The 18,871-nt window shown below is 43.2% G+C and overlaps 1 protein-coding gene across 1 annotated transcript in view; it reads left to right on the top strand.

Moving 5' to 3' along the window:
* Positions 1-9,357, top strand: part of Micu2 (mitochondrial calcium uptake 2) — a 130,342-nt gene extending 120,985 nt beyond the window's left edge. Inside the window, exons 9-12 of the mRNA XM_029559610.1 lie at positions 291-689; positions 6,187-6,295; positions 6,677-6,834; positions 8,535-9,357. Of these exons, the coding sequence (XP_029415470.1) occupies positions 291-689; positions 6,187-6,295; positions 6,677-6,834; positions 8,535-8,639 (771 nt within the window). The 3' untranslated portion in view covers positions 8,640-9,357. The remainder of the gene's footprint in view (positions 1-290; positions 690-6,186; positions 6,296-6,676; positions 6,835-8,534) is intronic.
* The last annotated feature ends 9,514 nt before the right edge of the window (positions 9,358-18,871 follow it).

Raw genomic sequence — 18,871 nt, forward strand, 5'->3', positions numbered from 1 at the left:
CCCAAGTCAGATGAGGATCAGATGCTCTCAGCCTTTCTCATAAGGTCTGGATCCCTCCAGGAAAGATTTTGGCCTCAGGAATTTGGGGGTTGGACTGGCCTGGGAGCCTGGCCCAGGAAAGATGCTGGTCTAGGGCAGCTGGTGGCCATGCCACCCAGAGATGCAAAGGCAGATGGGGGCGGGAAGTGGCCCCAAGGACTCCTGGAGACTGCAATGAGGAGCTGGGTTGGTCCCAGAGAGAGGCCTGCGGGTCTCAATGCACAGTTTTACGTAACTTTTAAATCTTTAAGTTGATCAAACTTTTGGTTGCCAGATATCTGTACAACCAAGTTGAATCTGGGAGTCCCAGATTGGACAGGAACTGGACTTGTCCAGCTTCTTTGCCTCCTCTCCCCCACAACCCACCCTGTCAGAGGCCAGCCACCCAGTGGGAAGAGTGGACTCTTGCAATCCCACTTACAATATTAAAGTTGAATGTTACTAGTTCTTTATGTCAATTTTGTATTTTAATATTTAGGTTTATGGAAAATTTACAAACAGAGATTCAAGAAATGGAATTCCTTCAGTTTTCTAAAGGTCTGAATTTCATGAGAAAAGAAGACTTTGCAGAGTGGCTACTTTTTTTCACTAACTCTGAAAATAAAGAGATTTATTGGAAAAATGTGAGAGAGAAGTTGTCGGCAGGAGAGGTTGGTATGCCTTTTTCTTATACATATAATAAAATTTAAATATGTTAGGGATTGTATAGAATTTCTAAATAACTTCCATTACTGAAGTACTAAGCCAAGTCAATGAACATTTTCCATGTTCTGGTCCTGTCAATGAACTGCCTAAGACATTAGAATCAGTACAAGTAAGTGTGAGACTGCAGCCTTACTCTGGTCAGAAATAAGACAAGAATCCACCACCATTATTGATTACTGTTCTGGAGCTCTTAGCCCAGTGCAAATAACAAGATTATTTTTTAAAGAGTATAAAATTTTGCCGGGGACCGGGTGTGGTGGCACATGCCTTTAATTAATCCCAGCCTTGAGAGGCAGAGGCAAAAGGATCTCTGCAAGTTCAAGGCCAGCCTGGTCTACATGGTGAATTCCAGGCTAGCTGCAGCTACAGGAAGACCCTGTCTCAAAACAAAGAATCAAAAAAGTTTTCCAGGCCCTGTGGCAACCACCTTTAATCCCTGCACTCAAGAAGCAAAAGCAGGCAGATCTCTTTGAGATCAACTCCAGCCTGAGCTACATAGCAAGTTCCAGACTAGCTGGGGGCTACATGAGACCTTATAACAAAACAAAACAAAACAAAGTAAAAATTAGAAAGGAGGCCATGGCTGTCTCTGTTTGCATATGATACAGTTGTGTGCCTTGAGAACCCAAAAGAACCCACCTGAATTCAATAAAATTCCTGTTGTGGCACCAGCCTATCAGAAGTAACTATCCTGTTGCACATTCCAAATTAGAAAGCATAACATCTGTGGGATATGAAGTGATCATCACCAGACTAGCAATAATGATTTTTAAATGGCAGTGAGATTTCAAGTGAATTGTTTATTTTCATTTTTTTTGTTTTGGGTCCATGATTTGCCATGTTTTGAAGGCTGATCTCCAGCTCTTAAGCTCAAGTGACCCTTTAGCTCAGCCTTCCAAACCTCTGGGACTGCAGGCTCACAGCTGGGATTACAATAGTATAAGGGAAAAGATAAAATATAATAGGAGATCCTTTTTCCGCCCTTGGAGACAGAGTCTGACCATGTAGCCCAGGCAGGCCTTGAATTTATGATTCTCTTACCTCAGCCTCTTGTGTGCTTGGGAATACAGATGTGTACCACCATGCCCTGAAACTAGGAGATCCCATTTATAATTGCAATGGAAATACATAATAACAAATTTAATTTTTAAAGTGAAGAAATTTTAGTTTCTTTAATTTCATAGAGATGTCCCCTGGTATTGAATAGGAGGCTGAACATTATAAATATAACTGATCTTCTCTGTTACTCTATAAATGTAATGATTATAGTAGGCAGAACAGCCAAGATTTACCCTAGTTACCAAACTTAACCCTGAAATTCCTACCCCCAATAGCTTCTTTCTTCAGCATGCTCCATTTCCTCTGTGGGCTGGTAGGGGCCAAAGATCCAAACCCTCCAGGGCTCCCCATTCTGTGGTCTCACGTGAAAGAAGCATCATCCTCAGATGCTAGGAGGAGAAAGAAAGGGAGGGAATCACATTCTGGCCAAACTAATCATGAAATTTAGTGTAGGGAGACCAAGAAGTATCTCTGTTCAGGAAGCAGAGAAGAACTGGATGTGAGTGAATTCTTACAGGTCTCAGTAAAAATGCTATGGGGTTGATGCCCCTGCTGGCCCAGTGGCAAAGGCCCTACAGGGCAAACCTCAGAACCCCAGCAAGCATCGCACTTCAAATGGCCCTCAGCTCTGGTGTGCTGAGCCCTGCAGCCAGGGTCTGAGAAGCAGCTATCTCTCTGCCTAAATTCACAGAGAAGCATGAATGGAGAACAGCGGAGAATGGTTTGGAACAGTAAGAATCAGCCGATTTGCACAGGAAGCTTTGGGAGATGCTCTCCACTGTAGTCTGCCTGAAGTTGCAGCAGAATTGAAAATCAAGATGAGTTTGGTGCTCTGGGCAGTGTGGGAGCTGCCAGCACACTCTATTTCCTATCAGGGGAGTTTCTGAAGTTAACAGAACACTGCAGAAGATCCAAGGCTCCTCATCAAACCCTGTTATGAAGATGGTTGGCTGATCAAGATGATGCTGACCCACCCTTCATGACTAATGAGTGAAGAAGCAGATGAGAAATAGGTGAAACCTGTTGAGTGAACACGACACCCCTAAACAGACTAGAGTAAGGTCATTCGCTCCAGCATAGTTTTCTTACATTAGTTGTGGATGAATTTTAGCAATTCCAATACAAAAGAAACTATTTCTAACTCTGCAATGGGAAAAAAATCTCTCAATCTCTTAATGGTTGCAGACAAATACAACATATGTTTTTTTATAATACCTTAGATGAGGCATTAAGCTGTGGTATTCAGAATTTGTGAAATTATCTGTAGTAAAAAGTATTTGTAATAATTCTATATTTAGTCAGGCATGGTGGCACATCTTTAGTCCCAGCACTCAGGAGGCAGAGGCAGGCAGATCTCTGTGAGTTCAAGGCCAGCCTGGTCTACATAGTGAATTTCAGGACAGCTGGGGCTGCAGAGAGACCCTGTCTCAAAAAGACCAAAACACAAAAAAAACAAAACAAAACAAAAAACTATATTTCAAGGACTAGAGATATGGCTCAGTGGTTAAGAGCATTACCTGAATTTGAACCCCAGTACCCATGTTAGGCAGTTCAGAACTGCTCGTAACTCTAGCCCCAGGGGCTATCCCAGGGGGATCCAAGCACCACTGTTCTGGACTTTACAGACACCCATGTACATGCACATGCATATACATACTCATAAATAAAAATAAAAAATGTCTTTAAAATTAAAAAAAAGGAATTCTGTATTTCAGTCTAGCATTGTTATCATAAGTTTTATGTAATATCATAACTTGATTATATCCACCCCTAGATCAAGATCAAAAGACTTCATGGTCTTCCCACTGGAAATGACAGGGAGTGCAGGAAAGTGTGTGTTGTATACTGTCAGAGCAGGACAGTACTCTTAATTTTATAATGCACTGCATTGGCTTTTGTTTATAGAGTGAAAGAACAGCTTTGCAGCAAATTAAGAAACAAAATATTGAACTGAGTAGAAACTAGGCAACTTGTACAAGTTTAAATCAGAAGAGTGTTTAGGTACCAAAAGGTAATCACCAAAACTTAGTACCTAAAACAGTTTCTGACAATGGACATAACAGACCAGTTGGACTGAATACAAAAATATTCAGTATGTGCAAAATAGTACCGCAAATTAATTGGATAAAGGAAGAATTATTAAGAGGCATTAGAAAAATTCACTGGCCAGTTGCTGGAGAAAATAAAATCTTTTCTGCACACACTGCTGTGAAACAAATTCCAAATGAATAAAAAAATTAAGCCTTGGGTCTGGAGAGATGGCTCAGAGGTTAAGAACACTAGCTGTTCTCAGAAGACCCAGGTTTGAATCCCAGCACCCACATGGCAGCTAAAAACTATCCGTAACTCTAGTTCCAGGGTATCTGACGGCCTCTTCTGTCCTCCAAGGACATTGCATGACATGGGTGCATTTACCTACATACAGGCATAACATTCATACACATGAAATAAAAATAATAAATTTTTTTAATTCAGTCTTGAGGCTGGAGAGGTGACTGAGTGGTGAAGAGCATTGGCTGCTCTTGCAGAGGACCTGGGTTCAGTTCCTGGCACTTACATGACCCCTAACAACCAAACTTAACTCCAGTTCCAGGGGATCCAGTGCCCTCTTCTGGCCTCCACAGGCATTGCATATACAGGTGCACTTGCATGTATACACGCAAAACACTTTACATACAGAAAAAAACAATTTTTAAGATCAAAAAATAATTAACTGTTTTGTTTTTTTTTTTCTTTTTGAGACAGGGTCTCCCTGTAGCCCCAGCTGTCCTGGAACTCACTATATAGACCAGGCTGGCCTTGAACTCACAGAAATCCGCCTGCCTCTGCCTCCCGAGTGCTGGGATTAAAGACATGTGCCACCACGCCCGGCTTAACTCTTTTTTTTTTTTTTTATGTGTATGCATGTAATGCCTGTGTGTCGATAAGTGTGCCCATGTTGTGCAATGCCCACAAAAGACAGAAGAGGCTGTTGGATCCCCTGGAGTTACGGACAGTTGTTAGCTGCCATGTGGGTGCTGGGATTCAAACCCAGGTCTTCTGCAAGAACAGTCAGTGTTCTTAACTGCTGAGCCATCTCTCCAGCCCCCTAATAATTTAAAGAGAGAAATGAACCAAAGAAGTATGGGAAAACTTGGAAACAGTGTGTCCTCCCGGAGTAGGATGAATTCATTACACACTGATCTTCACATTCAAGACCCAGAAGCTTCTAAGGAAAAATAACTGCCTAAAAGTGAAAGTTTTGTTTCCTCCTTCCATCTTCACCCCAAAGTATAATAAAAACCAAAGAAAAATGTGAACAAAATATTATAGATCACTTTATTTAATTTGCAATGGAGTCTTTAAACTCTTAAGTATCAAGAATTTTGAAGGGTCTGATATTTTTCTCTATTTAGTATAGGAGATCTTGAAAATCAATGTGTTAATAACTATAAAGTACCTAAAATATTTCTCTGTTTTCAACCCTGCACAATTTCATGGATGCTTATAGAAGACACAAAACTATTGGGTCAGAGACAAAGTGCCAGCAAAGCTGTTTGTTGACTGTTTTTTTGGTGAGGTTCTTCTCAGTTTACACAGCACCCAGTGTGGGGGAGGGGGGCATGCACAGAGAGAAAGCACAAGGGAGGGAATGAGCTCTGATGTCTCTTCCCTTTTGGCATCAGTCTTACAGGAATAGGGACCACCATGACCTCATTTTACCTCTGTGACTGCCTCAAAGAGGGTTAGAGCTGCAAAATAAGAAGGAGCCGGTTGTGGTGCTCGCCTTTAGTCCCAGCACTTAGGAGGCAGAGGCAGGCGGATCTCTTTGAAAGTTCAAGTCCAGCTTGGTCTACAAAGCGAGTTCCAGGCCAGCTGGGGCTACAGAGAGAGACCCTGTCTCAAAAAAGACCAAAAGGGGGGCGGGGAGCAGGAGTGGTGGCATAGACCTTTGATCCCAGGATTCAGGGTGCAGAGGCTGGTGGATCTCTGTGAGTTCCAAGGATACATAGCAAGTTCCAGGATATCCAGGGCTACATAGTAAGACCATCTCAAATAAATAAATAAATAAATATAATGGGGGAGGGGGAGGAAGAAAAAGAAGGGAGGAAGAAAGACACAATTCAGTTGATAACCCAGAACAACTCCAGGTTCACACTGTACAACTCCCAGAGTCCCTGAACACAGAGCATCCAGTCCACACCCCACACAGTGGCCCTGCTGGATATTCTCTTATTGTTCCTCCTAAGCTCTAAAAACCTATTCTATTAATATTCTGTGTCTTCAGCTTTTTAATAGACTTGCTTAGAGAGATCTGAGTTCATAAGCTTTATGTTAGAAGCTCACATTCATAGGATTTTTAACATATATAAAATTGTAATTAAAACATTTTATTTTTATTAGAGCATTAGTTTGGATGAGTTCAAGTCATTTTGCCATTTTACGACGCATTTGGAAGACTTCGCTATCGCCATGCAAATGTTTAGCTTAGCTCATCGCCCTGTTAGACTGGGTAAGATATATGAATCATCATTTTTATCATTTGTAAATAGTTTTACTCTTCTGTAGATATCAAGGAGATGATTAGCAGTAAAATACTGCTTTTTAGTTCACCTTGGTTATCCTAGATTCACAGTACCAATGTGTATTCAGTAGTTACTTTATTTACTTTTATTTTCTTACTCCCCTAATAAAGAAGAGATTTAAGTATACGGTTGAAGCCTTAAGTTGAAATAACTTACATTTACTCTCATGATGTTCCTCAACCAAATCTATGACTTGAATACACTTGTGATGGGTATTTTTTTGTTTACTTCTCAGATAATGCAATGTGGGTTAAATCCATGTAGCCTAATTCACCTGGTTGACTGGCTGTTTTGTGCTTTGTTTTTAGCGGAGTTTAAGAGAGCTGTGAAAGCAACAACAGGACAAGAGCTCTCCAACAATATTTTGGACACTGTCTTCAAGATCTTTGATCTGGATGGTGATGACTGCCTTAGCCATGGGGAGTTTCTTGGAGTATTAAAAAACAGGATGCATCGAGGCTTATGGGTAACAGATTTTGAATTCTTAGAAACTATGTCTTGCCGGGTGTGGTGGCACACACCTTTAATCCCAGCACTCCAGAGGCAGAGGTAGGCAGATCTCTGTGAGGTTGAGGCCAGCCTGGTCTACAGAGTGAGTTCCAGGCCACCTGGGGCTACCGGGAGACCTTGTCTAAAAAAGACCAAAAAAAAATAGAAACTATGTCTTTACACGTTAGTGGGAATGGTTATCCGACCTACAGTTTGGGGCAAATGTAATGAGTTAAGTGGAATTTCAATCATTTATCAAAACAGATTATAAACAACAGTTGAAACACCTTCTATAAAGAATGACATTTAATATTTTCTTTGCTTTAAAAATAATCTGGGTAACTGGAGAGATGGCTCAGCAGTTAAGAGCACTGGCTGCTCTTACAGAAGACCTGGGTTTGATTCCCAGCACCAACATGGTGGCTAGCAACCTTCTGTGACTCCAGTTCCAGGGGAATGGATGCCTTCTTCTGACCTCTGTAGGCACTGCACAACATGGGTGCACTTAACACACATGCAGGCAATACACTCGAACACATAAAAATTTTTAAAGTAAATAAATAAAATATTTAAAAATAATCTAAATCCGGGGTGGTGAGATGGCTCAATTAGTAAGGACCTTAGTTCAATTTCCAGAACCCATGTAAAAGCTAGGCATGGTAGCATGTGCTTGTAATCCCAGTGTTGAGGGTTGTGAGATGGAGACAGGCAGCTCTCTGGGGCTCTTAGGCCAGCTAACCCAACCTAGCCAGTGTGAGGCCCTGTCTCAAGAAAAGGTGGGCAGCACCTGAAGAATAACACCCAAGGTTGTGCCCTGGGCTCTGACACTGCATACGCACACATGCTTGTGCACACAAACACACACCAAAAGAATCTGAATCTACTAAAAAGCCACTATTCAGAAATCATAGCCTACAGTTTGACTTTGAGCCCCATAATTAGATGTCTCTAGGTTCAAATCCTAGCTCTATCATTTAACTGCTGAATCTTACAAAGCCACTTAATTTTCCTGAGCCTCAGATTCTTCATTTCTGTAATGGGAGAACAAATAGATTAAATTATGAGAATTAAGTATAAAATACCAAAAAAAAAAAAAAAAATACTTAGTACCTGACATAAATGTTGTCCGCTAGGCTTGTTAACTCACACCTTTCATCCCAGCAGCTGGGAGGCAGAGACAGGCAAATCTCTGTGAAATCAAGGCCAGCGTGGTCTATATAGTTCCAGGCCAGCTGGGGCTATAGAGAGACCCTGTCAAAAAAAAAAAAAAAAAAATTGTAAATGTTACCTATCACTGTTCACTCATACTTACATACTGGCCTCTAACTTGGGTTAGAATTTGCTAGAAGGACTGTCAAGTAAGAAGTCTGCAACAGGAAAACTTGGGTCCCAAGAGGCTCTCTGAGGAAGGTAGGTAGTTTGACTGAGAGAAAGGCTCATGCCCATGATGACATGGCTCTTCAGAAGTACATCTTAGAAAAGAAGCTCAGTTTCACACAACACACCTAATATGAGGGAAGTTAATCAATTTGGTTTTCATTGCAAACATGTCTGACAACATAACCCATCCTCAGCCTTTGAGGAGTATGGGAAGACAGTAAACAGAGCCTTACAGTAGGCATGAAATCAAGTTCAGCCTTAACGCGAGGGGCCACTAATGTTTATTTCAATTAACAGGTATCACAACAACAGAATATACAAGAATACTGGAAATGTGTGAAGAAAGAAAGCATTAAGGGAGTCAAAGAAGTCTGGAAACAAGCTGGAAGGGGCCGTATTTAAAGAAACGACAGCGCAGCAATCAGTCGCTCCAGATACCAGAATTTGGGATAGTTATTTTCAAAGAACTAGCTGCTTTTTTTAAGTCTTCATTGATTTGCTTTGTAATATAAAGATGCCATGTACTCATTTTCTAATTCAGTAATTTTGTTGGGGGACAGACTGGAGGGTGTGTCACAGGGAGTTATGTGGAGGTCAGAGAACAACTTGTGGGAGTTGGTTCTCTCCTACCCTGTGGGTTGCAGAGATTGAACTCAGGTGGTCAGCCTTGGCAGCAAGCACTGTTACCTGCTGGCTGATCCATCTCTCCAACCCTGATTCAGTAACTTCTTGATTAATAAAAAGAACAGAAGGCATTCCTTTACAAAAACACATCCTAGATTGTTAGAGGCCTATATACAAAGTGATGCTTTCTGATTTGGTAAGATAGAAAGCCTAGGTGGCCACTGAGTTCTTAGACACAAGAATGTGATATGCTTTCTAGAAAGCTAAACGAGTACCTGCAGGAAAAAAAAGGACTTAATTCTCAAGGCCAGTGTCCCTTCCAGAAGTTTCTATGTTTCCAATAGAATAAATGAAGTTGAAAACTTGCTCTGATTTTTCTTGTCTGAATCCTATCTCATACATGAATGTTTTATTTCAGTTCTCCTAATTGTATGTTATCTTAAACATAGCATGTGACAATATCTTATCTGAAAGCAGAATAAAATATTTACATTGATACTGAAAACACTTTTTTTTTCCATGTTTTTGGAAGGTAAATATAGTATCCCTTCCCAAGCACATTATAAGATTCATCCCTTACAGGAATGAGGATAGAGCTGTATGGTAGTACACTTGCCTGTCGTGCTGGAGATTCTGAGTTCTATCTCCAGCACTCGAAAACAGCAGCAGAAAAAACTTAGATCTAGAACAGTGATCATAAGATATACTGGTGCCGGGCATGGTGGTGAACGCCTTTAATCCCAGCACTCAGGAGGCAGAGGCAGGCAATCTCTGAGTTCAAGGCCATCCTGGCCTACATCGTTCCAGGCTAGCTGAGTCTTTAGGGACACCCTATCTCAAAAAAGACCAAGGGAAAAAAGATACATTGGGTCGTGGGAAATATTGTACATTTTTGTATGTGTGTATGCAGATATATGGAGGCCAGAGCTCAACATGAAGTGTCTTAATCTCCACCTTGTTTTATGAGACAGGGCCTCTCAATGAACATGGAGTTCATTGATATGGCTAGACTGGCTGAACAGAAAGCCCTAGAGATCCACCTGTCCGTCCCTCAGTGCTAGGTTATAGACACAGGCTGGGCTGTGCCTGAGTTTTCACATGACTGTTCAGAATCCAGGCTCAAGTCCTCATGCCTGTATGGCAGGCACTTAACTGACTGAGCAATTTCCCCGACCCCTAAGATATTTGCTTGCTTGTTTTTTAAATAAATGATCAATTTAAAATATCTTAATAAAAAAGTCTTTTAAATATCTTAAATGGCCTCTCAAGACAACGAAGAGTAAGTAATTAAAGCCAGTTCCACTCCCCAGAGAACTAGCTGGTTCCAGTGCTGAATGTGTGAAAGTGCAAGCCCAAGATGACCCAGGAGCACCTTGCAGTACAGAAGGCTCACAAGATGCTGGAGCATCAACACCAAAATATTATCAGCCTATTGGATGAAATAGGAATCCACATACAGCAAAACTAACTGATAACAGTAAAGAAAAGCCACCACAGCAGTTAAAGGATAAGGCTTCAAAGTATATTAATTAGCATGCTAGACTGGAAAGTTCCTTTCAGTTTAATGTTTGAGATTGAGATAAAGCTTTTGTCCATTTATTGCAAAAATTATTTTGCTATTTGAAAAACATAAGGTGTTCGCTAACTCATTTCTTGCTCACTTGCTAAACTACATCAAGAGAAGAGAGACAGCAAAAGTTTATATGTGAAGCCTCTGCCATTTCCTGCTGGCCATAAAAATGCTGACTCACCTGTCTCAAGGGCATGAAAACCTAACCATCAGGCCTGGGGATGTAGCTCAGTAGTAGAGTATCTGCATAGCATGTACAAAGCCCTGGGTTCACTCTCTAGCACCACAACCACAATCAAAATTGTTGTGCCCAGTTCATGAGACCCCAGAGACCACCAAGGAGCAGACCAATGCAAACACAAGAGTTTTTTATTGTTACAAGCTTAAGCTTGGGCCCACTCTGTCACCAACCCAGCGGATCTCAGATGTGAGACCCCTTGCTTTGGGAGACAGAGGTTTTTATAGGTTTATTTCAGCAAGTTCAGCAAGTAGGGGAGTAGGGGGTCTCCAGCCTGACAAGCATCTAATTGGTTTCAGCTCAGTGCCAAACCATAAACTGCTGGCTTCAGGAAATCTGAAAAGATATGCTGGCTTCAGGAAATCTGAAAAGATATCTGGACTTTTAGTACTTTCCTGTCCCTGGTTAATTGACCGTTGGCAGGGGAGTTGTTCTCTCTCCATTCCAAGTATACTTTTTGTGTGTGTGTGTGTGTGTGGTTTCTCCTGGAACAGGATTCAGGCCTGGGTCAGTCCCATGGAGGTTTTATCCAAGATGGAGTCACTCAGGTCTCTCATTCCCCCCTCTGACTAGTACCTTGGGGGCCCAATCATGGGTTCTCCCTCATCGTGTTCTTTCATCACCCAGACTCTGGGGGGACTGATAGTGGGTTCGCATTACCATTAGCTGTATAGCTCCCAGCCACTCTTTTATAAAAGTTACCAATTTATTTAAAATGCAAGGTCCAAAAGTCAAGAGCGTAATCAGAATGAGGAGGGGTCCGAGTAAGGTTGAAATCAAAGTGGTCAACCAAGGGGAGCTATTGAACCAGGATTCAAACCATCCTTGTTTAGCCCTGTATTCATTCTCCCTTTGAGCCAGACTTTTTCTAACCTTGGCCACGGATTCTTTGATGACCCCAGAGTAATCTACATAAGAGCAACACTCTTCCTTAAGGGAAGCACAGAGGCCTCCCTGCTGCAAGAACAACAGGTCTAGGCCTCTCCTATTCTGCAGAACCATTTCTGCCAAGGAGGTTAGGGATAATGGGAGGGGGTATTCCAAACATGATCTCAAAGGGGGTCAATCCCATCTGGTAAGGGGAGTTACACACTCAATAGAGTGTGAATGGAAGGAGAGTCACCCAGTCACTGCCAGTCTCTAAGGTCAATTTACTTAAGGTCTCTTTCAGAGTTCTATTCATTCTCTCTACCTGTCTCGAACTCTGGGGTCTATAAACACAATGTAGTTTCCAATCAATCCCCAGAACTGTGGCCAGACTCTGACTTACCTTGAACACAAAAGCCGGTCCATTATCTGACCCTATCATCTGTGGAAAGCCGCACCTGGGGAGGATGTCTTCCAACAGTTTCTTTGCCACCATTTGAGCTGTTTCATGTTTAGTAGGGAAGGCTTCAGTCCATCCTGAAAAAGTATCTACAAAGACTAGCAAATAACTGTATCCATACCTGTCAGGTTTTTACCTCAGTGAAATCCGTTTTCCAATAGGCTCCAGGTTTTCTCCCTCGAAGTCTGATTTCTAGGTTTTTAATATTTGGCACCACATTAGTGAGTTGGCAAGCTTTACAGCTATTAACAGTGTCTTTAATCTTTAAATTAGCCTCTTTGATTTTTACTTCGGCATGTCGAATTAAGTCCTACATTCTCTTGATGTACTTCAGCATCAGATAACGGGGTTTCTCTCAAATCTGATCGGATACCATGGACATGGGCCAGGATTCCAGCACAATCATGCAGCGGGGGGGCATCCAAGTCTGGGCCTGGCAAGAGTATGGCTGGATTCAGGGAAACTGGTACCTAGAAGGTGATTCTAGCAGGATTAAGAAGTAATGCCTGATAATGAATTATACGGGTGTTACTTAGCCATCTGTCGGGGGGCTGCTTTAAAACTCCTTTAATTGCATGTGGTGTGGTGATGGTCAAGTTCTGGCCCAAAGTCAGTTTGTCAGCATCTTTTACCAGTAGTGCTTCTTTGAGTATATAGCCCAAGTATTGGACCTGTTGTTTGCATAGTTGGGGCTTTTTAGCAGAGGCCCGATAGTCCAGGCTTCCCAATGTCTGCAACAGGCATTCTGTGCCATCCATGCAAGCCTCTTGGCTGTCTGCCACCACAAATAGATCATCCACATACTGTAAGAGACTCCTTTCCCCGACGCTGTCTCAGATGCCTCCGCTGGTCCTCTGGATCCGCAATGGCAGCAGGATCCTTGCCAGGTCCTTGTTCTGCCTCCTTTCTGCCTTTATCTGTTTTTTCTCTGCACTAGCCCTATTATTGTACACTTTCTTGGCCACAGGTATTAAATCCCTTAAGCTCTTTTCACCCAGTCTCTCTACTCTTTGGAGCTTTTTCTTTATATCTGGAGCTGACTGGTTAACAAAAGCCATGGCCACAGCCACTATATTATCTTTGGCCTCTAGGTCTAATGGAGTGTACCTGCGGAAGGCATCCATTATTTGCTCCAAGAACGCAGCTGGGTTTTCATTTAGTTCCTGACTAATATCATATACCTGTGCCAAATTAGTTGGCCTATGAGCAACCACTTTGAGACCTGCCAACAGAGCCTGGTGGTAAACCAGAAGCCACCCCTTACCTTCTGCAGTATTATAATCTCAATCAGGCCGGGTCAGTGGATAGTCAGCATCAATCAGTGTCAGATCAGTAGTAGGGACACCGGTATTGCCAGGAATTAATTTCTTGGCTTCTGTTTGGATACGTTCCCTTTCCTCTGTGGTAAACAGGACCTGTAATAATTGATGACAATCATCCCAAGTGGGTTGGTGCGTGAATAAGACAGTTTCTAATAAATTAATAATCCCCTTAAGATTTTCAGAAAAGGGAGCATTCTGGGTTCTCCAGTTGTAAAGGTCACTAGTGGCGAATGGCCAGTAGTGATGGGGCAGGTTGTTGGCCTCATCCACGGAGCCAGCAACTATGAGGGGTAAAACAGTTTGGACCCTGGTGTTACTACCCTTCTACTCCTAGTCCCCTGAGCCGGTCCCCCATGCCTGTGAAGAATCTGGTACCAGGGGTGCTGGTTCCAGAGGGGGTACCTCCTGTGGAGGGGGTAGATAAGGAAGGGGAAGAAAAATTAGATCTTCTGTGCTGCCCTGTAAGACAGGGTACAGTGACGGTACTGATGGTTTGGTTTTAGGCTTAAGTGTTTTCTGGGTTGTCGTTTTCCATTCTGTGGCTGTCAGCACCTCAGTTTTCTGTAAAGGAAGAAAAGACTTGACCCAAGGAGGGGGGTTATTAACTAAATCTCCCCAGACCACTATGTATTATATTTGATCCAAGTGTCCCACATGTGGTTGAAGAATAATTTTCTCAACTGCGTTAATGACAGTGGGATTAAAGGTCCCCTCCGAGGGCCATCCCACATTGAAAGTGGGCCATTCAGACCTACAGAAAGTAGTTAGTTTATCCTTCCTGACAACAACAGAGAGGTTATGAGCTTGAGTCTTAACCTGTCCAAAATATGCAAAAATCAGGTCCAGGGGTGTAGAGGGAGTCTGTCCCATTGCGTCCGTCTCAGTCACAGAGAAATAGACAACCAAAGACAAAACAGAGAGCCAGAAAGACATGCAGAAGGCCAAGTAGCAAATTCCCCTGCTTGTGCGGAAGAAAAACAAAGTAGGACAGCGGCAAGCTGCTGCACCACAGGAGCGACCCGCCTTGTCCTTTCACAGAAATCAACAGAGTCCAGGGCCCTCTGTCCCCTCTGCCGGGTTCTGGAACGTCTTCCAGACCTCTGTGGTCACGGTCATCCAGCGCATCCGCTCCAACCGCTCCTGACCACACTGTTCACAAGTTTTCCTCGAGGCTCAGAACAAAAGCTAGGACAGACACAGACAGGTACAACTAGAAACGAACAGACACTTAAGACACTTACCAGCCGGCCTGGAACCCTTTGGTTCAGGGGTCCTGGGAGTCTTGGGGATCCCGAACAAGCCCCCAAGATGTTGTGCCCAGTTCACAAGACCCCGAAGACCACCAAGGAGCCAACCAATGCAAACACACAAGGGTTTTTTATTGTTACAAGCTTAAGCTTGGGCCCACTCTGTCACCAACCCAGCGGATCTCAGATGTGAGACTCCTTGCTTTGGGAGACAGAGGTTTTTACAGGTTTATTTCAGCAAGTTCAACAAGTAGGGGGTCTCCAGCCTGACAAGCATCTAATTGGTTGCAGCCCAGTGCCAAACCATAAACTGCTGGCTTCAGGAAATCTGAAGAGATATCTGGACTTTTAGTACTTTCCTGTCCCTGGTTAATTGACCGTTGGCGGGAGAGTTGTTCTCTCTCCATTCCAAGTATACTTTTTTGTGTGTATGGTTTCTCCTGGAACAGGATTCAGGCCTGGGTCAGTCCTATGGAGGTTTTATCCAAGATGGAGTCACTCAGGTTTCTCAAAATATTCCAAATATTAAGGATTCTCATGTCCTCAGTCTCAACTTTTCCAGTCTGCCCCTCCCCCTGACTTCCTGGCCCACTCTCCATAGCATCCCAGGAATACTAGATCCAGTTAGTTGAACTCCAGCCTCCTACACATACAGCATGGACTGCATGTCTCCCTGCCCCTGGGCCTTTACACCTGCCTCTCCTGATACAGATGCCTTTCCCTCTTGTGCCTCCTGATGAATTCTAGAGATCAAGGTGCTATTCCATCATCAGTAGCTTGTCTGGAGTAAAATCAAGGACAGGAGTAGTGCCTTGGCTCTTTATATGGTAGTCTAGCTGAAAACCTGCTTACAGTGGGCATCCAGAATCCTGGATAGAAGGAAGGGGAAAAAAGAAGGCTGGTTAAGGGGAGATGAGAGGAGAAGGAAAGCTTTTAAAACCTAAGTAAGATATATGTCAAGCCCTGTATGCCTCTGGAATAGAGCTGTGAATTAAATGATACCTGCTGCTGTATGACTTAGAATAGAAAGATGAAGCTAAAAACCAACCAAAAAGCATCAAGTATAGATAGTTGCAAATTAAGATAAACAGTGTATGTGCTCTTAACTGCTGCTCTTCCAGAGGACCTGCATTCAATTCCCAGCCACCACATTGGGCAGCTCACAACCCCCTGTAACTCTGGCTCCTCGGGGATCTGACACCTCTAGACTCTGCAGCACCTGCACACAGACAAACACATACACTAATTTTTTTTTTTTTTTGGTCTTTTTGAGACAGGATTTCCCTGTAGCCCCAGCTGACCTGGAACTCACTATGTAGACCAGGCTGGCCTCAAAATCACAGAGATCCACCTCATCTGCCTCCCAAGTGCTGGAATTAAAGGCATGGGCCACCACACCCAGTGTTAAATACACATAATTTAAAAACTAAAAAACCTTTTTAAAAATTTGTTTTTAGCCAGGCGTGGTGGTGCACACCTGTAGTCCCAGGACTTGGGAGGCAGAGGCAGGCGGATCACTGAGTTCAAGGCCAGCCTGGTCTACATAGTGAGTTCTAGGACAGCTGGGGCTACAGGGAGAGTCTGCTTCAAAAAGACCAAAAAAAAAAAAATTGTTGTTTTAGAGCTGAGCACATGCCTTTAGTCCCAGCACTCAGGAGGCAGAGGTAGGTGCGTCTCTGTGAGTTTGAGGCCAGACTGATCTACATAGTGAGTTCCAGGTCTCAAAAAGACCAAAAAAAGAAAATTGTTTTAGGACTTGGGCATGGCGGTGCATGCCTTTAATCCCAGCACTCAGGAGGCAGAAGCAGGCAGATCTCTGTGAGTTCAAAGCCAGTATGGTCTACATAGCAAGTTCCAGGCTAGCTGGGCTATAGGGAGACCCTATCTCAAAAAAAAAAAAAAAAAAAGATCAAAAAAATTTTGTTCTAGGGCTGGAGAGATGGCTCAATGGTTAAGAGCACTGACTGCTCTTGCAGATGACCTGGATTCCATTCCCAGCACCTATAGAGTGGCTAACAACCATCTGTAACTACAGTTCTAGGGGATTTGACACCCTCTTCTGACCTCCTGAAGCACTGAATGACACGGGTTCACTTGAATACATGCATGCATTACACACATACACATAAAAGTAAAGCAAAAAAATTTGTTTTAAACTACAATGCTATCAAAACAATTCTACTACCATATATGTCTAACCTGTGGCCCACAGATCCATGCACAGTAGGAGGGCTATGAATGTGGCTCAACACCTCTTGTAGAACAACCTTCTCTGAAAATGGAAACATTCTATCTGGGAGGGAAGGCTCAAACCTCAGGACACTCTAAAGGGAGGTTCCCTAAGACTCAGAAAGTAGGGGCTGGAGAGATGGCTCAGCGGTTAAGAACACTGGTTGTTCTTACAGAAGACCCAGGTTCAAATCCCAGCACCCACATGGCAGCTAACAACTGTCCATAACTCCAGTTCTAGGGGATCTGACAGCCTCTTCTGTCCTCCACAGGCATTGCATGAGACAGGTGCACTTACCTACATGCAGGCAATACACACATACACATAAAATGAAAATAATAAATTAAAAAATTCTTTAAAAAAGACTCAGAAAGTAAAGAACTCCAAGGTCTCAGGTAGCCCCTGAAGCATACCAGATATACAAGGCCTCTCCCTCCCAGGGTTATAGAATCAGTAAGGGCAGCTGGGGAGAGGAGGCTTTCCTACCTGTGGAGCTGCCTGTATCTCATCATGCAGAGGGCTCCAGGGTTGCAGCTCTTGTGACTGTCACCCATGGGTGGGCTTTTCTGTGATACAGCTGCCTTTGTATCATCTCTGCTTCTGTAAGTAACCCTCACCCATATTCCTGTAAGTAACCCCAATAAACTAATCAGTGTACCAAGTTGAACTGGTGATATCATTACTGGTCTGTTTTCCATTCCTTATCTGGGATGAGTAATTCATGTCTCCACAAGAATAGTGTCACAACAACACTAAATCACAAACTTGCTTAAACATGAGGGCTTATTGGTAATTTTTAAAAATTCTTATTTATTTTTGTCTGTATGTGTATTGCCTGCATGTGTGTAAATGTACCCACATCATGCAATGCTCAGGAAGGTCAGAAGAGGGGCCAGATCCCCTAGAACTGGAGTTGTTAGCAGCCATGTGGGTGCTGGGAATCCAACTGAGATCCTTTGCAAGAGCAGCCAGTGCTCTTAACTGCTGAGCCATCTCTCCAGCCCTGATTTTAAAAAAAAAAAAACTAGACTGTGCAGTTCTCAAGCATGTTGAAACTGAGGGCCAGAAAGAAAAAGAAGAGCCAAGGGTCCCAGAGTCCCCTCAAGGCCATGCTCCTGATGACCTGAAGCCCTCCCACTAGGCCCTGCCTCTTAAAGTCTCCACCAGCTACTAACAGCACCAAGAGGAAGACCAAACCTTTAACACATGGGCCTTTGGGGGACATTTAAGATCTCAATTATAGAGGACTAGAGAGATGGCTCAGCTAAAGTTAAGAGCACAGGCTGCTCTTCCAAAAGTCACAGGTTCAGTTCCCAGCACCCACATGGTGGCTATCAACTGACAATAACTCCAGTTCCAGGGGACCCAATGCCCTCTTCTGACTTCTGTGGGCATTGCACGCACATGGTGCACTTGAAGACTTGCAGGCCAAACACTCATACATGTAAAATAAAAATAGTAAGATATTTTTTAAAAGATCACAACTATGGGGCTAGAGAGATGGCTTAGTGTTTGAGAACACTTGCTGTTCTTCCAGAGGACCCAGGTTCAATTCCCAGCATCCACATGATGGCTAACAGGTATCCATAACTAGTTCCAAGGGATCCAACATCGTCTTCTGGCCTCTATAGGCATTACACACATGTAGTGCACTTACATACATGCAGGCCAAATGCTCATACATATAAAATTAAAATAATAAAAATTTTCTTTAAAAGATCACAACTATGGGGGCCAGTAAGATAGCTCAGCAGGCCTGATGACCTGATGACCTGATGGCCTGAGTTCAATTCCCAGAACCCGCATAAAGGGTTGGATATGGATATGGTGTCCTACATCTGTAATCCCAGCACTTCTCCAAGAGATGGGAGGCCAAAACAGGACAATCAAGTGTACGTAGCATAATGAGAGAAACAAGAGAGACCATGCCTCAAAACATGGTGGAAGGAGAAAACCAACTCTCCCAAGTTGTGCCCTAGCACATGCATGCAGACATACACAAACTAGGTAGGTAGGTAGACAGATCGATGATCAATAGATGATAGATAGATAGATAGATAGATAGATAGATAGATA

This window comes from Nannospalax galili, unplaced genomic scaffold (assembly GCF_000622305.1).
Source record: "Nannospalax galili isolate Female #2095 unplaced genomic scaffold, S.galili_v1.0 scaffold488, whole genome shotgun sequence".
In the NCBI taxonomy this organism is placed as follows: domain Eukaryota; kingdom Metazoa; phylum Chordata; class Mammalia; order Rodentia; family Spalacidae; genus Nannospalax; species Nannospalax galili.